This window comes from Talpa europaea (assembly GCF_964194135.1).
Source record: "Talpa europaea genome assembly, chromosome: 1".
NCBI lineage: Eukaryota > Metazoa > Chordata > Mammalia > Eulipotyphla > Talpidae > Talpa > Talpa europaea.
This window is the reverse complement of record NC_140073.1, coordinates 154,718,986-154,745,119: the sequence shown is the minus strand read 5'-3', so window position 1 is coordinate 154,745,119 and position 26,134 is coordinate 154,718,986. Positions and strand designations below refer to the sequence as shown.

The window sequence follows — 26,134 nt, the reverse complement described above, 5'->3', positions numbered from 1 at the left end:
GGAGCTGGAGACCAGCAGCCGACTCGGGCCTCTGCCAGAACAGGGCTCAGCCAGTGAGGTTGAGGCGAAATGAAATCACGTCAAGTTTCAAGAAAAGGGGCCAGTTTTGAGCAGTCCTTCGTCAGCAGAAACCTTTACCCTCGTGTGTCTGGGGGAGGGAGTGAGCACAGCCCAGGTGTGGCCGGCAGCTCAGGGAAACCCAAGGACTTAGGTTGCCTGCGACAAGGAGGAGGAGCAACTTACCCTCCCCTGGCCCCCACTGGGAGGGCTCCCCTTGGGGCGCACGGTAGGAGGCCATCTCTGGGCGTGGCAGACAGCCCCTCCTCCAGGCAGGCCTCCAGAGAGCACTCCCAAGGGCTTGGCCGCTGCTTCTGTGGCCACGCTCTGGCTTTTCCCAAGCTGCACCAGGCTGGTCAGCTGCTATTTTAAATCTCTGTCCACATTGTAAATGCCGGGTCCCCTGGGACGTGTGAAGAGTAAACCCAAGGCCCAGATGCGTGCCAGGGTGACCCGCAGGGGGGACAGGCAGAGGAGCCACTGCCTCCCACTGCCGATCCCACACTCACCCCGCCCCAAAAGGCTCATGGGGTTGCAGGGAGGAGGGTTGAGCCTGGAAAGGTTTCCTGGTTTTTCTCGGGACAAACCGGCGCCCGGGGGGCCTGCCCCTTTGCCCCAGACCCCCACAGGCCCTGCCACGTGCACCTGTGGCCCAGCCAGCAGGGCGGCCCCCTGGGGCTGCGGGTGGGGGATTTGGGGTAGAGGCCTCCCGTGCCCAGGCTTCCCCCCTCCACGCGTCCTGCTCCTGGGCCCCCCTGGATGCTCTCCTGGGGCCCAGGGGCTGCAGTCCCAGCCCACAGTTGGGGCCCAGGCCGCCGGAGTTGGAAGATGTGCCTCCAGCCCAAAAGAACCCCACCTCTGCTCATGGCTGGCCTCCCTTCCCTGTACCCCACCACCCCAATCTCCCCGGCCGCGTGGGTCCCCTCTCCTAACCTCACCACCTCCTGCCCTTCTGAGCTCTCCGTCCTCAGGGCACCGAGGGAAGAGGCCCCAGGGACAGGGATTTGGGGTGCGGGCAGGACCGGGAATGGGGAGGTGCAGGCGGCGCTGCGGGGAGCTGCCGGGGCCATTCTCCCCGCGCTGCGCCCCCTCCCCGGCCTGGGCGCGCAGGGACGCCCCGCACCCCCCTCGCGGTCCCGCGCCCCGGCTCGTGCCCGCGGTGCACCCCCCCCCCCCCCCCCCCGTCTCGCCCACACACTCACGCGGACACACTCGAGACTCGGGGCGCGCCGGGCGCCGCCGAGCCGTCGGGACAGGCGCGCGGCCCCTTTATTGGCTTCAGGACGCGGAGAACTTGCGCAGCGCGACGACCGTGAGCGCCAGCACCACGCAGGTGGCCAGCAGCGCGGCGATGACCACGGCCGCCACGGCGCCCGGCCCCAGCGAGCCTGCGGAGAGGGCCGTGAGCCGGGAGGGCGCGCCCGGGCCCCCCAGACCCCCCGCGCCCCCCCGCGCCCCCGCGCCGCCCCTACCGCTGCCCGGGTCCGGCCGCTCCCGCGCGGTGCTGTCCTCGGGGCCCGGCGCCGCGCTGGGGGCCGGGGGGCCGCTGGCCTCGGGCTCCCGCGCCGGGCTGGTGCTCTCCACCGCGCCGTCCCCCGACTGCAGCTCCGCCGGCTCGTTCCACAGGGTGGGCACCGGCTCCTGCGGCCCCTCGGCTGCAAGGCCAAGCACAGGCGCTGGGCCGGGCGCACCCCGCACCCCCTCCCCGCTGGGAGTCCCGGGGCCGGACACCCCCGCGCGCTGCCTCTTCCGGGTGAGACAAGCCCCGACAGGCAGGTGTGGGACAGGCGGCCCAGGGGTGACAGGGTGGCTGGGGGGGCGGCGGGGGGCAGCTCTCTGAAAAGGAACCCAGCTGGGCAGCAGCGAGGGGACATGGCACAGAGCCCAGGGCTCCCTGGCCTTGCCAGGGCCCGGCCACGCCCCGGCGCAGACCCAGCCGCAGCCCAGTCTTCAGGCCTCTCTGGAGAAGCAGCCTGGGAGGTGAGGCAGTGCCCTCCAGCCAGGGGAGCCAGGTTCCCTGCTCCCGCCCCCCACTATCCAGGAGGTGGACGGAGAGGCCACCCCATAGCCCAGGAGCAGCCGGCCCTGCCCCTCATGCTCGGCGGTCACCTGGGTGGAGCCCAGCAGCCAGCAGGACCCGGGTCCAGCATCCCCCCCCACCCCGCAGTGTCTGAGACTTGAAGCCCCTGTCCTGAGACGGGGCACCCCTATCCTAAGAAGCTGATGCCATCCTCCGGACAGAACAGGGCCAGAGGGGTGAGGGGTGTCTGGTCAATGGAACCCCCAGGAAGCAATGCCCCAGAAAAGGGTGCAACCCCCCACCCCAAGCTGGTACTCAGCCAGCACATCAACCCCTGGGCAGCTTTCCCGCGGGAGCCCTTCTCTGTTTGTGAAGTAGGGGCTAGCAGGGGCGCCGCAGGGGCCCCAGAAAGTTATCGCGAGAGGCCTGCACGATAACCCCAGTCTGTACCCCTATATACCCATGCCAGTTTCTCCCCCAGCCCGCCCAAGGGCTCCCGCCTGAGGACCCCACAGCCCCGCTCCACCGTCCTTCTCGGACACGAGGCCCCGGACCCCCTGCTGACCAGCGGCTTTAGCAGGGGCGGGCTCCTGTCCCTACACGCCGTGTCTCCTGGGCCCAGGGGCTTCGCGGATGTCTGGACACATCTCCTGGGGCCCTCGCTGCTCTCTGCCGCTGGCGACCCTTGTGATCCCTGTTCCCGAGCTTCGGCTCAGCGGGGCTGTGGGGTCTGACCCCTCTGGCCTCTCAGCAACGCCTGTGCTTCCCCACAGCCCGCCAGGTTGCTGCGGCCACGCCCTGCCGCCCTCCGCCTGCACCCGGGGCCCCTGTGCGAGGTGGGCTCTGCCCTGACAGCCCCCCTGACTCCCCTCTTCCAGGCACACCAGCTTCTGGGGCGAGGGGTGGGGGGAGGGGGTGGCGGGGATGCTCCAGGAAGACACAAAGGCACCCCCAGGGCTTTCCTGCCAGCAGAGCCCACCTGGGGCAAATCATGAGAAACATCAGCCCCACCCAAACGCAGGGTCAGTGTTAATATCCCTGGGCCCGGGCCTCCCTGGTGGCACAGGCAGTTGAGCGCAGCGCTGTGAAGCTGTCAGCAGCCTCTGCAGTGCCGGTTCACTCCCCGCCGGCCACAGAGATGCCCACATGGAGAGGCACACTTCTCCTGCCGCGCCCGCTGCTCCCCTCGGCAGTGTGTTTCGTCAGCCTGCCTGTTGTTCCCCGCTCTGTCTCTGGTGAATCCTCTCACCCTCCCGCACATCTGGCCTGTACCCCGGTTCTTGTATAAATAAATAAATCTTTAAAAAAAAAATCACTGGGCCTACAAAAATGTCAAGGTCATACAAGGCGAAGGCTGAGGAATTGCCCAGATCATGAGTGAGGCGTGCAGCCCCCGTCCGCGCATGCCACAGGGGAGACGGCCGCCGGGACGTGATTGGGGTCCGCTGTGACGCGGGGTGAGGCTGGAGGTGATGACCACCCTGACCTCCCATGGCTCAATCTGGTTTTGGAGAGTATCCTTGTCCAGGGGAGAGTTTAGAAGCAAGCGGCCTGGTGTCTGTGACTGCCCCTCAGGTGCTCAGCAGACGACAGGCCAGTGGGGCGTAGAGGCAGGACAGAGGAGCAAGATGGCAACATGTTGGTAACTGTCGAATCCCGGTGAAGAGTCCACTAGAGTTCATTGATTTATTGCAGCTTTTCTATAAACTCAAAGTCTTTTCACAATAAGGTTGCACTGGCCTGTCTTCACAGCCTGCCCCAGGCCTGGGCTGGTCAGGTCCAGGCGCCACTGGTGTCAGGGACCACTGTTGTGTTCTTGGGGTTTGCCCAAACTGGCACCCCTTTTCAGAAAACACCCCTGGCGAAGAGGCCTCACCAGGGCAGATGGGCCCTGACCAGGTGTGGGGACACTGTTCCTTCTCACGGCCACAGCAGCTGCCGGCTGAGCGCTCCTGCCCGCAACCCCGCTGAGACTCCCGCCTCCGGAGGGGGTCCCGTGCCCTGTCCGGCTGGGAGGCCGAGCTCTGCAGCCTTGCGGCCCCTGTGAGAAGCCCCGAGCCCCTGGCCACTTGCCTCTGGCTCCCAGAGGCCTGGGCAGGGGAAAAGCCTGAGGTCCAGGGCTCGCAGACTGCCTGTCTCCCCAGACAACTGCAGGGCCCCGGCCCCTACTGCTCACCACACACCCAAGACACTGGGCAGCAGGCGGCTCTGTCACACCTCCGCCGCCAAAGCTCACTTCCAACTCCTGGAACCTGGCCAGGGAGGCGCCACAAGCGACTGAATGCCAGGCCTGGCCGAGCCGGGTGGCCTCCTGAGGAGTGATGGGCCCCGAGGGGGTGGGCGCTGACTCTGGGGAGCTAGGTGGGCCTGGGAGAGGAGCCTCTGAGCAGCAGCCTTGGGAGGCACCCCAGTCTTCTCCCTCCTCCTCCCAGTGGCCCAGCCTCACACTGCCGTGACCCAGGAGCCTGGACCCCCCCACGGCGAAACACAGTCCTAGGCCGCCTGTCCCAGCTGGGAACACCCTGTAAGACGCAGCTGTCCCTGAAACTCTGGAGGCTCAGCTAGCGGGGTTGGGTACAAACCCTGACTCTCCCACACTGTCCCCCAGAACACTGGCAGCCTGATGGGGTGTCCCGACTCTGCCTTGACCCCGTCTCAAGCCCGCCCACGCAGTGGATGGCTGTCATGGCCGTGGCTGCTGCCACCACCCCGGGCGATGGGCAGGACACAGGCCAGGCCGCTGTGTGTGCCGGGTATCGCCACAGCTGCCCGCCACCCCACCTCGGGGGGCCCCGGGCGCACACAGGAGCACCTCACAGGGTCAGCCCCCCGCCCGCAGCCAAGGAGGCCTTTTCCTGTGTTCATCAGGTCTGCAGCTTCTCCATCTGCCGCAGGAAGAGGGCAAAGCAGAGTTTAAAGGCAGTGACCCACCTCCCCCAAATCTGTGAGAAGCCAGGAGCGCAAGCAGCTGCCAACTGCTGGCAGCAGCCCCATCTGAGGAGGGGAGTTTGCGGGAGAATGTCGCCCCGCAGAGGACGCGCATGGGCGGGGAAGGAGGACGGAGACCAAGGAGGACCCGGGGTGGATCCCAGGCTCCACGGGCTGGTTAGCAGGGACGCGGGCCTCGCGCCCTGGCACGGGCCGGGAGAAGGCACAGTGGGCTCGCCACCCCCAGCCTCCCACCGCCTGCCTTTCGGTAAATAAGTTTGTTTAACGCTCTCACTCGGACCAGAGGGCCCCAGGGCCAGGCGCCCTGCTCACAGACGGCCTTTGTGAGGGCCATGAAGGGCCTTTTCATCCTGCCCTGGCCTCCCGCCCACCCAACCTGGCCGGCTCCCCCCACCCCAGTAGCTGCGGCCACAGGCAACAGGCCGGACCTGGACCTCAATATCCCTGGTCTGTCTCTGAGGCTCCCGCCCGCTCAGCAGAGGCCCAGGGCCTGCCCAGAGCTCCTGGGAGCCTCCCCAGTGCCCTGCCTCCCCAAAGCAGGAAGCACACAGCCGACCCCGACGACTCCAGAGGGGGTGGCCTGCTCTGCCCCCGCCCGGGGACTTGCCAGCTCTTGGTTGCCCACAGAGAGGTGAGGCCAGGTGAGGCCCCAGAGATGCCCATGGAGAGGCTGCCCCAAAGCATTCCTGCGGGGGCCGCTGGAGCCCACCCACTCAGGCTGGGCACACAGGGCATCCAGGCTGGCTGATGGCCCGGGCTGGGCGAGCTGGCTGCTTTGGGGACCAAGACACTGGACAGAAGCTGGCCTGTCGGGCAGCCCCAGGGGGCTGGCAGGCGCCTGCCTTCACCTCTGCCCACTTTGACCACCAGGCTGGAGAAGCGTTTCCTTGGGGAGGGGTTAGGGGAAGCTTCGGGGATCACAGCCCAAGAGGCAGGCCTGGAAGAGACCACCTCGCACTTTAGGTCGCTTTCCCACCCCCACCCCAGCTTGCCCAGCTGTCACCTGCCCCAACGAAGGGAGGCCGGGTGCTCGTCCAGCTTTGAGCAAGGAGCTACCTTGCCCTGGGATCACCCTGCACCCCACCAGGGGGCCGGGGACATTTCTTCATGCTGACTGGTGGCCCGGAGAGCACCCACGTGTGAATGTGGCCTGCAGCCCCAGTGTGGGGGTTACCCCCGCATGCAGATGAGGAGGGGCACAGAGGCCTGAGAGACAGCCAGGAGGGGATGGAGCTGCTTCCTGGGGGTCTGGAGGGAGGCAAGGGCGGGGAGGGGTTCACGGCCTTCTCTTTCCCCCCAGGCCTTACCTGCCCAGGCACTCAGTCCAGGGCCATGCTGGCGCCTGCCAGGTCCGGCTGCCTCCCACACAGACCCCCAGACACCACCCAAAGCCCAGGGGTGCCCAGGGGTCCCCACTCCTGCACATTTCTTCAGCCCCTGAGCCCTGAAACACTTCCCCTGGGACACCAAGTGGGCTGCCCTGGCCAGCCCGCGTCAGGGCCAGCAGAGAAAGACCACCATGGGCTCCACGACCCTTGTTTCCCGCAGGCTCCCCCAGCCCCTGTGCCAGCCCCCACGCCAGGCCAGGACTCGGGCTGGGGTCCCAGAGCCTCCTCGGCACTCAGACCCGGGCACCGTGGCCTCAGCGCACAACCCAAGTCCAGCGTCTGGGCTGAGAGACTCAGGTCCTGTGCTCCTTCCAGAACTTTTCTGTGCGGGGGACCGGTACCTGGGTCTACGAACATTTCAGGAACCAGCAGGGAGGGGCTCACAGGGCTCAAAAGGGAACCGGCAAAGGCCCCCCGCCTCTCAGCTGTGCGCCCTAGGCCTGGTGCCTTCCTGACTCCCTGGTCTTTCAGATTTTAGGGTGCACCAGGGTTACTCCAGAGTGGTGCGACCCCTGGGTTGCTCCCAGACCACCCTCCTGTCTTCATTCCTGTCGCTAACAGCTCCTTGGGGCACTGATTGGCTGCCACCCACCCGCCTCGGGGAGCCCCTCGCAGAGTCGCCCCAAGAGCTGCCCATCTGCAAAGGGCCCCCGCCCCAGCGGGCCCCGGAGAATCTGGCCCTGGGAGGCTGGCAGCCGCAGGGCCAAGGGAGCCCCTTACCTGTGAGCACCGCCGGGGCCAGCACCCCGGAGAGGAGCAGCAGCGCCATGCGCAGTGCCAGACGCAGCGCCATCCTGGCCTGTGAGGGAGCGGCGGCGAGCGGGCAGCAGTGGACTGAGCTGGGAACCTCAGGGCAGAGGGAAGGAGGCATCAAAGGGCTGGGAAGGGTTTCCGTCAATGCAAACTCTGTCCTCCTGGGACACCGTGCCCGCCCCCCACCCCCCCCAACACATGCACACACACGCGCGCACACACACACGCACAGCAAAGCTTCTCCTCAACTCCAGGGCAGCCCCACCCTTGGAGAGGAAAGTAGGAAATTTCTCCCTTCCCCGCTCCTCTCTCCTCTCCCTTCACCCCCGCGGGAGCGCAAGAGCGCACGCACACACACACACACACACACACACACGCGCGCACACACACACACACACACACACACTCTCTCTCTCCTGGGCCGCTGGAAGTACCCGGCTCTCCCGGGGACACGGCATAGGCCTGTGCGCCCCTGCTCCGGGGTCCTGCATGGCCGGGACTCTGCAAGGCCCTGCCGGAGGCCCTGGCCCTGGCTCGCCTCCTCTGGGGCCCTCTGTGCCTTGTTAAAGAAGCGCTTTCAAGGCAGTTTAACCCGAACTCTCTGGAGCGCGGCTCCGGCACTGAGTGCCCCCCTCGGCTCCCAGGGCCTCCCCTCCGCCATGGGGCCTGAAGGCCCGCCCGTGTGCGTGTTTCCAGCCCGGGGTGGCCCAGCGCTTCAACCCGCTGCCCACGGCCTCCCCGACAGTCCGGCTGGGAGCAGCTGGGAGCACCCCCCGCTGCCCGTGTCCAAGACAGACCCGGACGTGTGGCCACACGAGAGTCGTCAAAGGTCTAGCGCGTCAGAGTGCGGCCCGCGCCCCGGCTGCAGACCCCTCGCGGCTTCCCGCGGCCCTTTGGACAAAGGGCTCAACTGGGGACTCCGCTGGCGCGGCTCGCCGCCCCCACCCTGTCCCGGTCCCCGCGGCCGCCTCCACCTGCCGCTCCTGCACGGCCCCTGATGCGCTGAGGGTCTCTGCAGCCGCTCCCGCTCGGAAAGAGCCCCCCAGCTCCCCCTCACCACCCCTGGGGGTTCGGCTCTGGTCCGTGAACCCCTCGGCCACCCTTCCTGTCCCTTTTCATTTCTTCTTCTGTTTACGTGAAGCGCCTCCTCAGGGGCTCGTGCTCTGAGAAAGGGCATCTGCTGTGAGGGTCCAACTTGACCCTGCCGTGCGGCCACCCCCGTCAGTCTAGGACGTCTCCCTCCTGCAGCCCCACCCCGTCAGCACCCCCGAAGCGCGGCTGTCTTCTCTCAGCATAGGTGAGGCTGTGCAGATCTGCTCTGCCCTTGAGCTTCAAGCCAAGGGCGCCTGCGATGGGCGCTGCCGTCCGAGGCGCGCCCGCACCCCTGCCCGCAGCGGCTTCGGTCCTGCGTCTCACCGGGCAGTGCCCGCTGCGCGCGTCTCCCACAATCTCGCCACATCCATTTGGGCTCGTGTGACTCTCCCGTTCCTCTGTAGCCATCTTTTGGGGGACACACACCGATTTCTCACTTCCAAACCCGAAGAAAGAACTGCCAGCTCGGGGCAGGGGGAGTGCGGATTCTGCAGCTGCTCTGAGCAGGTTTCCAAAGCGAGGGCTCCCGCAGCACCCTGCCCGCAGCACGAGCCCCAGCTGCCCACACCGCGCCCGTCCTGCCCCGCCCCCGCCGTCATGCCCACGGGCCGCGGGGCCGCTGCCTCCATTTGCGTTTTATGGCTAATGAAGCCGAGCACTTCTCACACTTACTGGACACAGCACTGTGCTAGTTCGTGAAGGCTCTGTTCAAATTATTTGCCCACATGATGATCAGGGTGGTCTTTGGCATTTATTTTCACGTGTGTGGGGGTGTGTGCGTGTGTCCAGGTTAACGCTCTTGCAGGGAGGCGTGCGGGTGCCTCAGAGGAGGTGCTCGCTGGCTGTGGTCCCGGCCCGCGACTGCAGGTGCCGGCACAGGCGGGACGGTGCTGTCACCGGCACACCCCGGAACCCAGGCCATGCCCAGCCCTCGGCGGGAGTCGGCATTCAGAAGAGCCGGGCTTTCGGGGTCGAGCCAGCACGGACACTGCCTCCTTGCTCGTGTGTGTGCTATTTGCTCAGTCTCCCTCCCCTGCCTGTCTGTGCCCTCCGCGGCCTGGAGTGAGGTAGATGCCCGAATCAGGCTCCGGCTTTCTGGCCAGCCGTTAGCCCTGCCAGTGGGAGGCGCTGCAGGGCGACGGAGGAGGCGGGAGAAGGGACCACTTCGGGGTGGTCGGCAGGAGCAGCGCGGTCTATCACACCAGGGACAAGGATGGGGTGATGGTGCTGCAGGGGCGGCCATCGTGCCGGCTCCTGGGCAGTCGGGCAGCTGAATTCCTGCCCCAGCAGCTTTGGTGGACGGCGCTCTGGCCGCGGAGCAACAGTTCCGCTTGCCCAGTCGAGGCTGGTCTCCATTCCTAGCTGCAGCGACTAATTCTTGAATAACCTTGTCTTTCTCTTCTTCACCTCAAGTCTCCTTATAGCAAAGCCCACCATGATGTCTCTTCTATTGAAATACATCATGTGAAGGGTGGTTTCCGCGGCAGACGCTGACCATACAGTGCTCAGCCCCTGGAATGGACCCCAGAGAGAGACCCTCAACGGTGTTTCTGCACTGACTTGCCACTGGTTGAGCCCGTGGAAAATGAGATCTGGTAACGTGGCTACTGTGTGTTGAGATTTGCGCCTGTTTAGCACCCAGCGGCCACGGAGGGCCAGGGTCACTGCAGCCCTCGACCTCGATGGTGGTGGTGACGAGCAGGACAGCGAGTCTGCTCTTTTTTACTGCATTGGGTGATCACAGAAAACAAGTTAAGGGTTTTAAATTCTAGGGTCAGAGCACGGTAAGAGCTAGAGCACTTCTACGGCCGTCTGAAAAAGGTACGGGGCATAATTGGCTACAAATCGGGCCTAAGATAGGTGTGGGAGGCAGAATTACAATCTCAATTGAATTCACAGTCATACCAATTGTCTTAATGAAATTTATGGCCCCGACTGAGGATGTGGAATGGGGACGTTGGGTAGATCAAGCCATCCGAGCCCCTGCCACTCACACATCGTGGGCATCCCTTGCAGCAGCAGCAGGCTGAGTAGCCACAGCCATCAGAATGTCCTGACGCCCACAAATCAGACAGACAGGCAGACTACCAGTGTGCTCTGGATACCGAAGATGGGGAGAGGCGCGGAAGCCTGCTCTTCCTACACTAGAGCCCCGAGTCTCAGTGTCTCTATAGGGTATCGGGCGCCATGATGGAAAGGGGGGAAAGCTGTCTCTGAGGACAGGCCCTGCAAGACGACGCCAGTTTGAAGTCAACCTTGCCCAGCGGCATCACCCACCAGAGAGCGGGCGCTCTGCAGGGGGTAGGGAGACAGACGCACCTGTTGTCCCGGGAGCACTGGTTCTGCACTGACACCAATGGCTGACTACCCCAAATGCCATCGAAGAGAACGTCGGGCGATGCCACCTAACCCAAGTGGTCACACCCACAAGTGCTGCCTGACCCGGTGCCCCGAGGGCACACCAGCTCATGGCATCCCTGCCCAACTGCATGACTGCGATCAGATCATGAGAAAACACCACGCAACTCCATGCTGAGGATGTGTCACAAAACAGTAGTCCTGAACCCCTAAAAATGCCAAGATATGAGACAGAAACAGTTGCAGACCAGAGAAGACGGCAGAAGCCTAACAACGTAAAAGGTGCCGGTGGAGGGCGCCCTGGACTTCCCTTATAAAAGACATCGACAGAGCAACTGGCAGGATCCCAGCGCGGTGGATGTTAACTAGTAGTCTATGGACTTTCTTTCCGAATTTTAGTAATTGTACCATGGTTATGCAAGAAAACGTCCTGGTTTCAAGGAAACACTTCCCGAAACGAGTAGGGGCGTGGTCTGCAGCTCACTCAGAAATAGTTCTTAAAAAGTTACTGAAGGTGGGGCCTCCTTGGTGGCGCAGGGGTTAAATCTCAGCACTAGGAAACTATCGCCAGCCACTGCAGCACGAGTTCGATCCCCGGCCAGGGAGCTGACCCACGTGGCGCAGCAGACCTCTCCTGTCTCCCCGCTGCTGCCCTCTGCAGTGTGTTTCAGTCTGCCTGTTCTGCTCCCTGTTCTGTCTCTGGTGAGTCCTCACACACCCCCCACACCTCTGGCCTGCACCCCATTTCTTGTATGCATAAATAAACAGATCTTTAAAAAAAACAAAACAGGTAAAGCAGAAATGGTAACAAGTGAGCAAGACTCTGGGTGAAAATTTGTTGGACATGTGATCAGCCCATGAGGACATGGTCTGCACACCCGATGGGCCTCACCAGACACCAAACCCGCCCGGAGAGCTGTCTGCTTCCACGGATGTTTGAACGTTTTTTTCATGAACAACAATCACTGAATTTGGGAAATGCTGATCTGAGACAAATGCTCTTCAAGAGTCTCAGGACTGCTGAGGACTCAGGTCCCCCGGCTGAGGGCTTGGTGGAGACCAAGAGGAACATGGAATGGACAGTAAAGGGAAAGTTGTACAAATGACCCCCCCCACAGCCTCCTGATCAGGTACAGACGCGAGCGCTGCGGCGATCTGTTCTATTCCTTATCACACAGAGCAGAGCAAAGGCGCATGTGATAAAGCAGGGCAGGCCCAGCGCCAGCTCGCGGGGCATGTGCGTGATCTGTGGTTGTGGGCACAGGTGTTTTACTTTTCCACATGCTACGTATACAGCGAAGTTGCGCCTCTAGGATACTAAACACCCAGGTGAGCCTGGCAGTGACCTGAAGAGGCAGCGGTGTCACCTGGACACGGAGGTCACGGCGGGCCTGTGGCTGTGGCACTGCGGCCTCCCTGGTTTCTCATCTTCCTCTGGCTTTAACCTCCAACCCTCCCCACGCCCCACCACCACGTTCCTGCTCTCTTCCTTTCCCTCTGATTCAGTGTCCAGGGAAGTCGTTTCACGATGGACGCTGACCCGTTTGAGGGGCCCTTTCATGAGAGTGGGAAAGCCAGAGGCCCCCCTGCTTGTGCTCTGGACAGGGCCCTGGTCAGCACCAGCGCGGGCCCCTGCCACACACGGTCATGAGCCCACCCCGGAAGGCAGGGTTGGTCCTGCACCGGGGGGAGGGGGGGCTGTTCTGCAGCATCAGCAAGGACCGGGCGGTGCACATAGGGAGCGTCGCCCTCCTGGGAGCGCAGAGCTAAGAAACCGCTGTCGTCAGTGAGGCCCCGGGCCTGCTCACCACACCCACTTAGAACCACTGGGCACTTACCAATTATGAATAATGCTGGGGCCCACCCCACGTTAGAAACTCAGGCTCATGGAGCTCCGGGATTCATCTGGGCAACCCCTCACCTGACAGGGGAGGCCCAGACAGGCCGGGCCAGTGAGGTGGCAGGTACCAGTTCCTGCTGTGTCCTGGAACTCACCAGAGAGCCTCCCCAAAGGCTGCTGCTTTGCACAAATTCTAAGATATAAAGGGGGTCACCCCTTTTTGATACACTCTACTGTATCGCACAAAAACTTCTGCACAATAGGGTACAAATAGCACTTACCTCGCATTCACGTGCTGGGTACTGAGTGGTCATATTTTAGGCCAGCAACCATAGCACCTGACAGATCCTTCACACACAAATACCTGCCCCAGGTGGGTGACAGGAGCAACACTGATGTGACCGCACGACCCCCACTCATAAGCCACTCAGAGCTTCACCTCACGGGTAGTTTTTAAAAAGCCCACAGCGGATCCGAGGAGAGCTAGATACCCGGCACTGGCCTGCGCCAGGCTCCTGGCACCGCACGAGGATGGAAAGCAGAGCCCCTCGCTGGGGAGACCGAGGCCCTCAGTCCACGGCCAAACTGGGGCAGCTACTGGGATTCATTTCCCTACCAGCAAGCCCCTCAAATATCCCAAACTTCTCCCATTTCTAAACAGAAGCGTGACAGAATGACTGGTCACAGCCGCCATCCCCCCCATTCCTAGAAACAGCACCCCAATGGTGTTTGAGCAGCAAATCCCAATGGTATTTTTTTCCCAAAAAAAGACCCTGGAATACCCAGCCTTCTTTGCACGTGTGCGTAGGTGCTGCTGTCTGTATATAGTTCTGTGTCTATATTCTGGCCATTAACACTTAAGATATAGGGTAGGGCTCCCCACAAAGCTCCTTAAAGGGAGCTGACTGAGGTGGGAGGGTGCTCTTTTTGCCTTGCCCCACTCCTCCTGCCTTGAAATATGGGAGTGATGGCTGGCGCTTCAGCAGCCACACTGGGCCACGAGTGACCCTGAGGATGGACGCCACAGTCAGGATGGTGGGTAGGAGCCCAGAGCCCTGAGCACACGGCCCAGCAGACCGGACGGAACCCATGACCTCCGGGTTTCACTGGAGAAACCAACCAATTTGTTTAAGTCCTTTTCACTTTGTCTCCGGGTATCTGAATCCAGATGTAACACTGACCGAGGGCCGTTTTCAGGACCATTTCCCATGCTAGAGGAGGAATTCAAAGGAAAAAGCAGTTTGCTGCAAGGACACGACTCTGCAGTTACATGCACAGACCATGTGCTACATTTCAGGAGACACGTGGTCTTCAAGAAAGCGTCTGCTCCTTAGGCCAGGGGTCTGGAGAGAGCCTGGGTCCCTCGTGAGCGCCACCCCCACACCGTCATCACTTTGCCATCAGCAAAGGGGGAGGCAGTGCGTCTTAGGCCGAAGAACAGAAATCCGGGAAAGAGGCCACTTCTTGTGCCCCCGCACCCACAGGCCGTGCCTTCCCCGTGGTGAGCCGGGGCCAGGCTCCTTTCTTCAGTTACAAAACCTTGTCACCAGTGATTCCCCGGAGGGAAACTCTCCTATTGAAGGCTCCAGATTCCCAGTCCAGAACTGGCACGACAAGCTGGCACAGGCCCCAACGCTCAGGACACCCACAATAATCCATAGGCCGAACAGCCCGTGGCTGGCTGCTTCAAGGCTCCCAGGATCAACAGGACCCAGCGAGCACCACGGCTTCCCCAGGGCAGTCAAGCAGGGCAAATCCATGCTCCACAGCCGGGTCTTTTTCTTTTGGTGCAAGAAGCCCATCCACTCCGAGGCCACAGACCATGTGGGGTGCATCCTGGGCTGTCTCTGACTCTTTGTCTCTGTCCCATGGCAGCTGCTGACAAAAGTTTTACATCCCAGCTTGGAAGCACAGGCTAGCTAGAAAGAGCACTTCCATTTAATCAGTCACACACAAGACTTTTAATTTCTATTACTAATGCAAGGATGCATTAAAAAGTTTCATTTTCCTCACCTGATCAAGTGTGTATAAAATGACACACGCTACAGCACATGTCATTTTGTTGTAACGATGTGAAAAACTGTGACCAACATTGAACGAAATAACAGTCACACATTTCTCTTAAAATTGCAGTTTCCAAGAACGTATCAGTGACATCAAATGTGGACCATATATATTTTCACAAAATGGCTGCGCTCAAAAATATTTAAAATAAGGTCAGAAGTAGCATTATCTACCGTGAAACTTATCATGGCCACAGCACCCCCCCCCCACCACCGGGTGGCCTCAGCACTCCTTCCAGCAGGAGGGGCCTGTGTTCCCCACGCCAGCAATCTGACTGGGTCTACATTGCTTGGACAGAATACAGGGTCACAGAAAAGATAAAGTGATTTCTGAGTTTAGGTCAGAAAAGGGGATTTGGCCTTTGCCTGTTTTCTGGAGGAAGCCAACCCCACACAGCAGCGCACCGGCTCCGCAGCCGCCGTGCTGGAGAAGACCCGATGCTTCCAGCCACCAGCCCAGCTGGGCTCCCAGCTAAGTCAACTACACGAGCGCCGCCTTGGCCAACCCGAGCCTCCCTGAGGTCGCGTCCCCCCAGTACCTGAGCCACCTGGCTGGGCCCTCCCCGAGCTCCAGACTCACAAATTAGCGTCAAGCTGAAAGGGGCATTGGCACTGAGAAGAGCGACGTGTTATGCAGCAAAAGGAACAGCAACAGGAACACCAACAACTTGGGGCAAGTCTTCCATCCTCAAGCTATCCTGTCTAGGCACATATTTTAAATCTCTGAATTAAAACAACTGTAAACAAACCATGTACAAAATAAATACTTTAGAAGTGAGGGAGTGCTGAAATAATCTGGAAATGAGTTTATAGAACGGGCTAGGAACACGGCGGCTGGACGTGAACGAGCGGGCAGATGAGGTGGTGAGCGGCACAGAAGGAGCCAGACATTCCCAGCAGAGAGTGGTTCCTTGCCACCAAGTGGGAAATTCCCCAGGCAGAAGCCAGCCTCTGCTTCAGCAAACTGGAATGTTCCACAACTAAAATGACTTTGCTCCCTCTAATCTGCTTACCACACTCCCAAACGCTTGTGTATTCATTTTTTATGCATTTCCCCAGAACAAGCACGCCGTAGTCTAGTCTGGAAGGTGTGGGCAGGCTCTGGAGGGGCACGGTCTGGGCATATGGCTGTGGCGTGAGGGCAGTGGACAAGCCACAGGTCAGCAGAAAGGAACAGGCAAAGGAAGAAAGACGTCTGGTCAGACGTACCCATGTTTATGTTGACCTCTACGCTCTCAAATACACAAGCCGGCGTTCCGCAGCCTGGCAGAGAAAGCACCGCTGCGCTCCCCCCCCCCTTCCCCGGCGCTCGCGTGGCAGGAGTGTTTCCACGGAGCCAAGAGAACCATTTAGTGCAAAACTCAGCCTTGACAGAGGCGAGTACAGAGGTGCACTCAGACCACCACCAGGTTTTATTTAAGTTCTTTTTATTTTCCTCCACACTGGCAAAATTTCCAAGGGAGATTAAAGTTTTGTAAACATTTTAACTATCCCTCTTGCCCACCCCCCACTTTTGAATTTACAAAGCAAAGGAGAGCAGGAGTCCCAATTTTTAATGGTTCCCATCTCCTCATGCTATTTGATCCAAAAACTATATACACGTTGATAGCAGTCTCTGTATAGTTATTGTACATGTTTAGGAGGGAGGCAGGAAGGGACAGGGAGAATGCTGATCCAAAGAGTAAAAACAGAAACCAAATATAACCATCCACACTCACACTGCTCTCGGAGCAGCGCCAGCCTTCTCCAGGCAATGACAAGGAAGAAGGGGCGTCTGCCTAGGAGGCCCCTGGCCCCAGCACTTCCTGCACGGGGATGGCTGCCCAATGGCTCCAGACCAGAGTGATTGGCACTCCAGGCGCTGTTCTGTGGGGGCTAGTGAAGGGGGGGAGGGGATCTGTTTATAAATAGGGCTTGAATACATTTCTATCTGAAGTGAAGGGGTAGTGCTGAGGCCACTAGAAGCCAGAGGCAGGCTTCTCTCTCCCGTCCTTCCCATCCCACCATCCCACCGCTTTCTCCTGTATAGTGGTTCCATGGATGAAGAAGGTCTTAGAGATGGTGAGGTTTTATATGTTCTCTTTTCAGGAAAGGCAAGCAAACTGCCATTCTGGAATCTTTAAACAAAACCTTTTCAGGGCCACAGCAACACACACACACAATGCTCTGAGGAACCAGATGAAATTCTGGGCTTTTATCAGAAGCAAAAGTTTATCCCTATCCAAATGAAATTATACAAATTCATACATATGGTAAAGATCCTAGCTGCCTCTTAAACGAGACAAATTTTCAGCAGAAAGGCCCAAAACAAACTGGTCCTAGTCCTCTGAAGTAAAAATATTTATGGGAAAAAGCAGTTTTTGTAAGAAAGAAAAATCAAGAGTAAGTCCCTCTCCCAGGCCACAGGGTTTCCTTTGTCCAATCAGGCTGGAGATTGCCAGGGATACGTCAGCTTGCTTGACCGTCACTACCTACTGAAGGAGAGCACAATCCTTTCTCTGAAAGGATGCTCAGAAAGAACAGGCCAGGGCGTGTACATCAACCAATCCGATCTAAACCCGCCCCCACTCAGGGCCTCTGGTGCAACCCCAAAGTTAGCAGTGGCATGCACCTCCGGAGGGGAGGGTTCTGACTGTCTCTGCTGGACACTCCAGGCACCGTCCCTGGGCGTTTTGCAGCTGGCCGATGTCTATTACCATTAACTCTCTTCATGATTGCACCAGTTAGACCCCTGGCCCTTAAGGGGGGTATGTGGGGGGAAAGAAGAATTTTTTAAAAAGAAAGAAAAAAGTGACAAGAGAAAGTAAATTGCTATTGGCAGATCCCAACACACTTTCTGGGAGATAGCAGATGAAATCACGGCACAGTAAACACGTGCTGCCCAAAATCAGCTTGTTGGGGAGTAAGCCCAACTGCCACCCCCAAGACACAGGGTCTGGTCCACTCATCTACGGTCTGAGATGTTCACCAGCCAAATGGTCTAAAGGATCTTGGACACAAAGGGCTAGAAGAAAAAGCCTGAGATGATGGTTCTGTGATTTGCTGCAGAGTGACAAGAGAGGAAATGGTGAGTAAGTGTTGTGTCCGAAGTGGAGACTCCATGGTCAGCAGAGGAGAGGGAGGGCCAGTCCACCGGAGGGTGCTCAGTAGTCATCCAAAGTCTCGATTTCACCCATATTGAGCCGTTCTGACGAAGCGTTGACCGAAAACCCTGCAGGGAAAGATTGGCAATGAATCACCATGTGCAGACGGCCACGCAGCTCCAACGCCAGGCACGTCTCTGGCTTTGGGGCATGTCACGGGGCACTAAAGGGAGGGACAAAAAAGAAGGATAAAGGTCAGAGCAGTGATTTTCTGCCCTTTTTTATTGTTATTTGCTTTGGTTCTCAGGGTTCTGGTGTGATTTAATTAGGAGGTGGGGGTGAAAAACCTTCCCTCAACTACTTAAAATGGACTGAAAACCATCACCTTACAGAACCCTGACAGGAACCTAGGTCTAAGTGTGTGTTCAGGCCAGACCTGGTGGGCCCAGGGGGAAAGTTCTTCGGAAGGGATACCTTCAAAGAAAGGAGGGTGGGGGGAGAACAGAAACATCAAGCATCAAGTACTTTGTAACTACCTGAGCACATGACTGCGGAGTCTCAGTGGGAGTAACACTAAGTCAGTCCCACTCACTATTGGGAATACATGCCCCTCCCCACTGCATCAAAAACTATGAAAGCTCTGGCCAAAGCTTTTGCTCTTCAGGAGTAGGCGGTCTCAGGTCTCCCCATTACAAGACCCATAGATCCTTCGATGTTCTATCACCCAGTAGACAGCACAAAAAGATTAAATTATTTTAGTAGACTGAGATGCAAAGGGTAGGGTTCCAGTTAACCAAAATGGAATCTGTTCTAGCAAAAGCAGCACTAACTTTTCCAATGTCAGCAGCAAGCAGTGCTCACAACTACCTACCATTAGCCACATGGGTGGAATTTTTCAGTGAAGGCCATAATCAGAGACTGATTAAAAAAATGAAAATATTAATAGTGCCTCTTTTTGGAAGTTACTCCCCAAAAACTTTCAGTTCATCCATCTTAAATAAAATCTCAAACTGTTTTAGCTGCTATTGGAGTGTCAAAAAAGGAAACAGGCAATACTTGCCAGTCTAACAGGGGATATTGATATTATTTGAGTTTTCTGTCCCCTCCTTTTTGTTCTTTAATTTTCAATTTTCAAATACACATTTTAAAGGTACCAATAATAAGCAAAAATATTTTACATAATAAAAACAAGTTAATTATATTCTTGACTAAAAAAAACCATGATCTGAAAAAGAAATATGCCTATTTGTTAAGGGAGCTGTGGTACAAGCCGCTTCCAAGGCCTAAATATTGGAAGAGGTGAGAGCTCCAAACCCCAACCTGAATTCTACCCATCAACTGTGTTTCCATAATCCACAACGTTCTTCCCTTAAAAATAATGAAAGGCTTAGTGTTCATTTTAAAATAACGGTTTAATTATGTAAATATAAAAACCTAAAGACCAAAAAGATCTATGAAAAGAGCCATTACTCTATCCTGAGACAGGTTTTATTTTCACTTCACAAATATCTCAACAACAGACTAAGTGTGACAAAAACAGTGAGTTGTTTTTAATAGAAGTAGAAATTAATAAAAGCAAACTACATTAATTTTAATCAGGCAAAGACAGGAATGAAAAACCTGGGGCAAAAAATTAATTACTCATAATGTTGATTCCTGAGCTAAACTTTCAGCAGACATAGTCTTACTTAGCTGTCTTTAAAAAATTAAGGGGTGGGGTGGGGCGCACAAGGGAACATTCTGGGGCAACAAGAAGCCCGAAACTTTGCAAAAGAAAACGGAAGCCCCCACAGACGCAGCTTGTCTGGTTCAGAACAACGGACCGTCTCTCTGAAGGCCTGAGAGGCCGCTCGTGCTGGGGAGATGCCCTGAGCACACTTCTCACCCGCAAGGCCAGGAGGGGGTCACGGTGGCAGCTGCAAAGGCTGCAGGGAGACACCAGTGTCCAGGGGAAGGTATAATTGTCAAAATGAGGCTGGGCTCCCTCTTGAGAGTTTGTTTTAGAAGCAAAGTCCTCCTCTGATCAAGCACTGTTTTTCAAATGATACCTTTGGGTCAAACCAGAAACGGTTTTCCCATCCTGTACACATTAACTCCTAACTGATGGGTATCTTTAATTTTTTTCAATCTGCAAATCAAAAAGGCCTATAGATTAAAACTAATAAGTAAATAAGTAGGTAAGATGCAGACACAAGCACAAGAGGAAGGTTTAGCTGACAAGTAATTTTCATTAAATTGTCTAAGAGCCCACCCACCCATGTGAGTTTCTTCAATATATTGTTGAACAGTTTTACTTACCCTCTATTTATTATTTTTCTTGCCTTTCAAGATGTTTTCTTTAAACTCCATTCCTAGAATAACCTATCTCTCGTTGCCCTGACAGGGGATTTTAGGTCCCTTCCTTTCTTAGCTCTGTAATAGGAGATGGAGTCCGATCAAATCCTGAATGCAGAGAGCTTCACCTCATGTCAAAGGATGCGTCTTCCCTGACAGCCTACCTACAACTAGAATTTAAGGAACATTTTAAAATCTATAGTCACCTATTTTTGCCAAAATGGATCCAATTTTTTGAGCGTTTCATCCATCCTTAACATAAACTTCCGAGACAGGCAGAAGGAAACAATTCACAATTCAACAGTTCTGTGTTCCCAAAGCTCGTGTTCAAGCTCCAGCCCCACAGGGCAATCCTCCAAGCTAAGGTTTTATTACTGACACTTTGTTCTCCCCCAGACAGGAGGCCTCTGAAGCAAGCCTGGAGCCTCCACGGGCGGCCTCAGGCTCCAACCCACCCCTGTGCCATCAGCTCTTTCATGTGAGTCTCCTCGGATGCCTCCACTGCTCGCACCCCACCAACCTAGCATGGGCACGGCCGCACGATGGCTCCGCTCCGTTCTCCAGAGCTCATCATGGTAGCAGAGGCCAACGCTACCCACACTCCAGCCATGTCCAGCCAACTTTATCTCCTCAATTTCTGAAGTTCATCTAACTCCTCCCCACCTCCACCACTAAAGCTCTACTCCAGGCCACCAGTATCTTTCACCTGTTCTATGCTGTGCTCCCAAGTGGTCGGCCTCCTGAGTGGGCCAATGCCCCCACTTGCCGTCTTTGCCAGTATAATCATTCTATGCCAGACAGCTGGTTTTACAACAGCCTATGGCACATCCACAAATAAGACAATTTTAATTTTATCATTGTCTGTGAGGCTACTAGGCCAATTTAAGAAATACATGCAAACCATCAGCTTTACAAATGCTATTTACTATCTAGAAACAACATTCCCAATCCTTCTAGTCAGTCTATCCAAACCCCAATTCAGGTGTCCCCTTTTCTATGAAGCTGCTTATCATGAAGACAATGGTCTTCAATGCTGAACAAAAAGGGCTGGTGAAGCAGAAGAATGGAAAGCAAACAGGCCTGCTCTGAAATCCCAGCCTACTGCTGAGCAGCAATGTGACTCTAGAAAATGTTCTAAACCCTGTACGCCTTGGTTTACTCACTAGCAAAACTGGAACAACTAATGTAGAGTAAAACTGGAACAACTAATGTGGAGTAACACTGGAACAACTAATGTAGAGTAATCCTAAGAATCACATGATACACACAGTGGCTATCAGTTAGTATTGGTTCTTTTCATTCCACACCTGATTGGATTTTTGGTCTGCTTCCACACATACCAACATTCAGTATTTTACTATTACTTTTACTATTTTACTATTACTTTTACTATTCTCCCTTAGCATTATCTTCCAACAAAACTAAAAGGTCTGCCAGGGACATTCATACTAATATGAAACAAGGACTTAAAATTTAAAAAGCCATCAGTAGTAGTTGTTACTTTTCTTACTCCCTATAGCACATGGAGCTCAGCTCTTGTAGTGAGATGCCTAGTAAACACCAACTACTTATTTTTAATTGGTTAAAGAGACTGACGTTGTATAAGAAATATTTCCCTTTATGAAAAACATCCCACTTTGGGGCTTACATGATGAACAACTGCTGTAGTCTGCACTCCGCCCCCCTCCCAGCCATGACTGCAGGCCTATACCCACCTAGTAAACTGGGATCTGCTCGGACCATCTTCTGCTTTTTCTTCTTCTTCCCACTTTGCACGGCCTCAAAGTTGGATTGTTGGTTGTTGCTTTGATTGGTCTGAAATACTGAATGGAGTGCACTGTGGTTCATACCCCACACAGAGTCCTGTGAAACAAGATGGCGCAACTGAGGTCACACATGGATAGCGGCCTGGCCCAGCCTAAGTAAACGGTTAAACGGTTAATGTGCCCTTACCTTATTGATGTCTTTAAAAACAGCAAGCCTATCAGGACCCTGGTAATAGTGAAACTAAGGCAGCCACCAAGCTACCACTCCCCACCCCCAACCCCTGCCACCTGCTCAGAAGTCCTATTTCAGCTCTGTGCCTCCACAGGGACTGTCTACACTGTGGTGCAGCATGGTTGCCAATGCTGCTCTGGCACACACGTCTGTACCAGCCACTAGGAATTTAAATACACTTAAAGTCTTCATTAATGGCTCTGCTCAGGATCAGTACCTGATGAGGTGAAAAGTGGCTGAAAAGTGAATGAATGAATGCTTACGGGCTTTACTTAGAAGTCTAATGATATTTGTTTGGGCCAGCATATGCCACAGGAACTTAACTGTTGTTGATCTCAATTAGCCTATGGTAAAACTGGCTTCATTATGTTATTTCACTGACAGTCAGCTTCCAAGAGCCCATCAAGGACATTAAGTTTGAACTTCCTATACAGCAAATAATCACAAATTGACCTCTGTGTCCTGACAGTTTACACTGCTTGCCTACCCAAAGCAGACAAGTCCTCTGGGCCCCAGGACAGGGAGGACAGGCTGCACACTCTCTAGCAGCACATCACCAAATAAATGTACTTTATTCCTAGCTGCGATCTCGGAAGGGATGTGGTGCCAAAATATTAGCCAGACAACTTCTACTGAATGCTTAAGCAATGAGCCCACCAACCACTCATGCTAATTCTATGAGCGAGTTGAAGGCTGGGGACGGGCAGCAGGAGTGGAGAAAACGCTGTGGAAGGACACGTCAAGCCACCCACAAGCATGCACACATGTGCACACCCCTCCTCCTTTCCATTTCTGCACAGAGATGGCCACTTTACAAATACTGAGAGGCTTCTGCATTGCTCTATGATGTCTACTCTTTTGAACCCGTAAAACATTTTTTCTAAAAAAATCTTCATGTTTTCATCTTTCACGCTGCTCATTTGGTCCTTAGCCCATCTACACAAATGGATTTTAAATGCCACCTGTACACGTCACCATATCTAACATATCCCAGAAGCATTACCTATACCAACATTCTCTCTCCCTGATACACAAATTATGGGATTAAAGAGCACGGATATTCTGAAGCTTCTCCATGAGCCGTGCCAAACTGTCTTTCAGAAAACTTGCACAATCAAGCCTTGTTATTCCCAGATTCCATGTGTGCAAACTCACTCACTTGCTAGGTTTATTCGTAGGCCCCAAATCAATACCTGCAGTGCGCTAGTCACCCTGGACCTTCATGTGTATTGATGGCGAGAAGGGTAGCTGAGGGAGAACAGTCAATACTCTACCTTCTTGCCTCAGCTCTCATGGTGCAAACCACCATCTTTTTGAGTTTTTGAGTTACTATGATGTCTTCCACATTTTTGTGCCTTTTGGGGGTGATTTCACTGGCCCAAGAATTAAGGTGGTCTATTGTTCCTAAGCACAAAAGGCTGTAATCTACTTTACGGGGAAAATGTGTGTTGGGTAAGTTTCACTTTATGGAGGAAACACGAGTGTTGGGATTACAGTATTGCTGCACATGAATTCAATATACCAAAGAAACACATCCTTAAATAGAAACACACATAAAACAAGATTACATGTTGATCGGCTGAAAAAATATTGTGAGAGGGCCCTTTCACTCTCACAGGACCCTTAGGGTCACACATAGGACCCTAACCCTTTATTTTCCCAAGGAGCAATGGTTGAGTATTTGCTGATTCAGTGTTTGCTGGTGGTAATTTTATAGAACATTAACTACTGAAAATGACCAGAACTGATGGTGTTCATTCCCATCAACAGCAGATGAAATGCCTGGCATGCGGTGGTGCTATCAGCACTGGGTGCAGTGGGTGCAGAGGTTCCTGAGCAATGGAGCACTGGAGATTTAATAGCTTCTAACTATTCAAAACCAGATTTATGGGTCTGGAGCCAACTTGCCATTTACAATTTTTTTTTTTAAATTTTTTTTTTTTTTTAATAGAGGCATGTTTTCTTTCTTTCTTTATTTGTTTGTTTGTTTGTTTTGTTTATACATGCACTGGGTACAGTCAGAAGCGCGGGAGGGTGAGAGAATTCACCAGAGCCAGAGTGGGGAGCAGAACAGGCAGAAGGACCGAAGTACACTGCTGAGGGGAGCAGCGGGCGGCAGGAGAGGTCTGTGCGCCATGTGGGACCCTCCTCCGGTGGCCGGGAAGCAGCCGGGGATCGAACCGGCGCCGCAGAGGCCGCGGGCAGCTTCGCAACCCAGCGCTCAAACGCTGCGCCACCGGGGAGGCCCACCATTTACAATTTGATTGAGGCAATATACGAACCAAGAAAGACAGGGCTGGTGTGCCTACAGGAATGAGTAGCTGCATCTGCTACTTGGAAAATTCACGAAGGTCTCTGGATATGTAATGTGAAAACAGCAAATCTACCACATTATTAAGCAGCTCTAGTCATCTAATATACAAAAATGGTACCTCTGCTTTAACTTGCATTTTTCTGGCTGCCCTCCATTTCAAGGTATTAAAGCTCAGAGGGGCGCTGCACTCACTCTGGTGCCTCATACCTGCTGCTGCTGTTGCTGCTGTTGCTGCTGTTGCTGCTGCTGCTGCTGCTGTTGCTGCTGCTGCTGCTGCCTCTGGCTGGCTTTCTGTTTGGCACGGCGCTCGAGGAACTGCTTGGCAAACTCCTTGGCCTCAGAGGTATCCCCTAAATAGGCCCTAATATAATCATGGACCTCATAAGGAGATTCTACTTCTTTCAGGAAAGAAACAAATGTGGGAACTGCAGGGAGAAGACATAAAGAAACAATGAAATCACATACCAAAAACCAGTTTCAGTTTTTAATATACTGCCACACCTAATACAGATATTAGTGATGAAACGTGAAAGGTATACAGCTATTGTGCTAAAAATTCTTTAAACTAATGTGTAGAAATGAAAATTCCCACTACAACTGTAATGCCCAAAAAACTGAAAGCCTAGGGTCTGACACAGATAGATCACGCATGTTTATTTTCACTAATTGTTATGTTGGTAGAAACTAAATGTTATGTTAATTGAAAAAAAAAATTGCTTGCCCAAGACAGAAGTAATAGGGGAATCATTCTTTCTTTTCCTAAATTCAACCAGTATTTATTAAGTGTTAGGATACTGATGATAGTCATACTCTTCTGGAACTTTCACTTCACTGAAATATTGCATGTTTAGAAATCAAATGCAGCATGCAAGCAGTGTGGTGTAGGAGAAAAGCAAAAGTATCAGAGTTAGACAGACATGGGTTTAGAACCTGACTCTGAAATTTGCTGGCTGTGTGACCTTGATGAGTTACTTAACCATTCTGAGCCTCCATTCCCTAATTTATAAAATGGGTATAATATCACATACATAGTAAAGGCATCTTGATTACTTTTACTAATGCGAAAATAAAAGTAACTGTGATAACATGTTAATCCCTAAAAGTGCCTAGCACATGGTATATGCTTAATGGATGGTAGTTATCACTATTATTTCTATTGTTTTCTCTGGCTCTTTCAGACCAGGTACTGTTGCAATGCTGCAAAGGAATCCTTCAATTCATTCACTGCTCTGTTTTCAAAAGATCCTTGGTTTTAAATGAGACATCAGAGGGGGACTAGTTCAACTCAGCCTATCAGTTAGGGGGACCCCTCCCATGCCAACCTGACCAATCTCTATTCAGTATTTGGGGGTGGGTTCACTCCTCACTAGGCAGCTAATTCCCTTTGTGAACAACTAACGACTGATGTTACACAGCACTGAAAATGTACACTTCTATAGTCCTAATTTCATCCTAATTTTATGCTGCCACTTGATTTCTACCCCTGCCCCAAAGGCAGGAAGGGGAAGATCTCACATCACCTCAGGCTTCTCTAGCCCAAGCTGACCTTTGGCCCCACCATGATAACTGCCACCTTCCTTTGGTCTTTGTCCAGCTAGCAATGTCCCCCCCCCCCCCCAAAATGAGCAGCATGGAACTATGAACTCCTCTGTCCTGTGCATCGTAGGACAGCCTGCATAGTATTTACTTTCAGCAACTACTGACAACCTGCTGGAGTACAGTATTACAGGACTTTTTTCACAAGCAATACCACGATCCTAAGGAGTCAAGTTCTTATGGTTGCTGAGGGACTTGACCTCCCTAAGATTTCACCTCCTAAGGATTGCCCCATCAATCCAATTTGCCAGCCTCTTTGTGGGTCCTGCTCTGCCATTCCACATGCTGG

The 26,134-nt window shown here is 54.8% G+C and overlaps 2 protein-coding genes across 3 annotated transcripts in view; both read right to left on the bottom strand.

The window, feature by feature from the left end:
• Window positions 1-1,335: 1,335 nt before the first annotated feature.
• Window positions 1,336-7,274, bottom strand: SNORC (secondary ossification center associated regulator of chondrocyte maturation; the record flags this gene model as incomplete). The annotated part of the gene is made up of 3 exons (XM_084249476.1): window positions 7,135-7,274; window positions 1,530-1,712; window positions 1,336-1,445 (listed from the first exon to the last, which is right to left on the bottom strand). The coding sequence occupies exons 1-3, from the start codon at window positions 7,205-7,207 to the stop codon at window positions 1,336-1,338; spliced, it is 366 nt and encodes a 121-aa protein (XP_084105602.1). The 5' UTR covers window positions 7,208-7,274.
• A 10,389-nt stretch (window positions 7,275-17,663) lies between these two features.
• GIGYF2 (GRB10 interacting GYF protein 2) overlaps window positions 17,664-26,134 on the bottom strand; it is a gene marked incomplete at both ends in the record, with an annotated part of 93,052 nt that continues 84,581 nt past the window's right edge. For both annotated transcript variants that reach the window (XM_084255000.1, XM_084255001.1), the window contains 3 exons: window positions 17,664-17,731; window positions 21,653-21,800; window positions 24,457-24,674. In XM_084255000.1, the coding sequence (XP_084111126.1) occupies window positions 17,664-17,731; window positions 21,653-21,800; window positions 24,457-24,674 (434 nt within the window). The remainder of the gene's footprint in view (window positions 17,732-21,652; window positions 21,801-24,456; window positions 24,675-26,134) is intronic.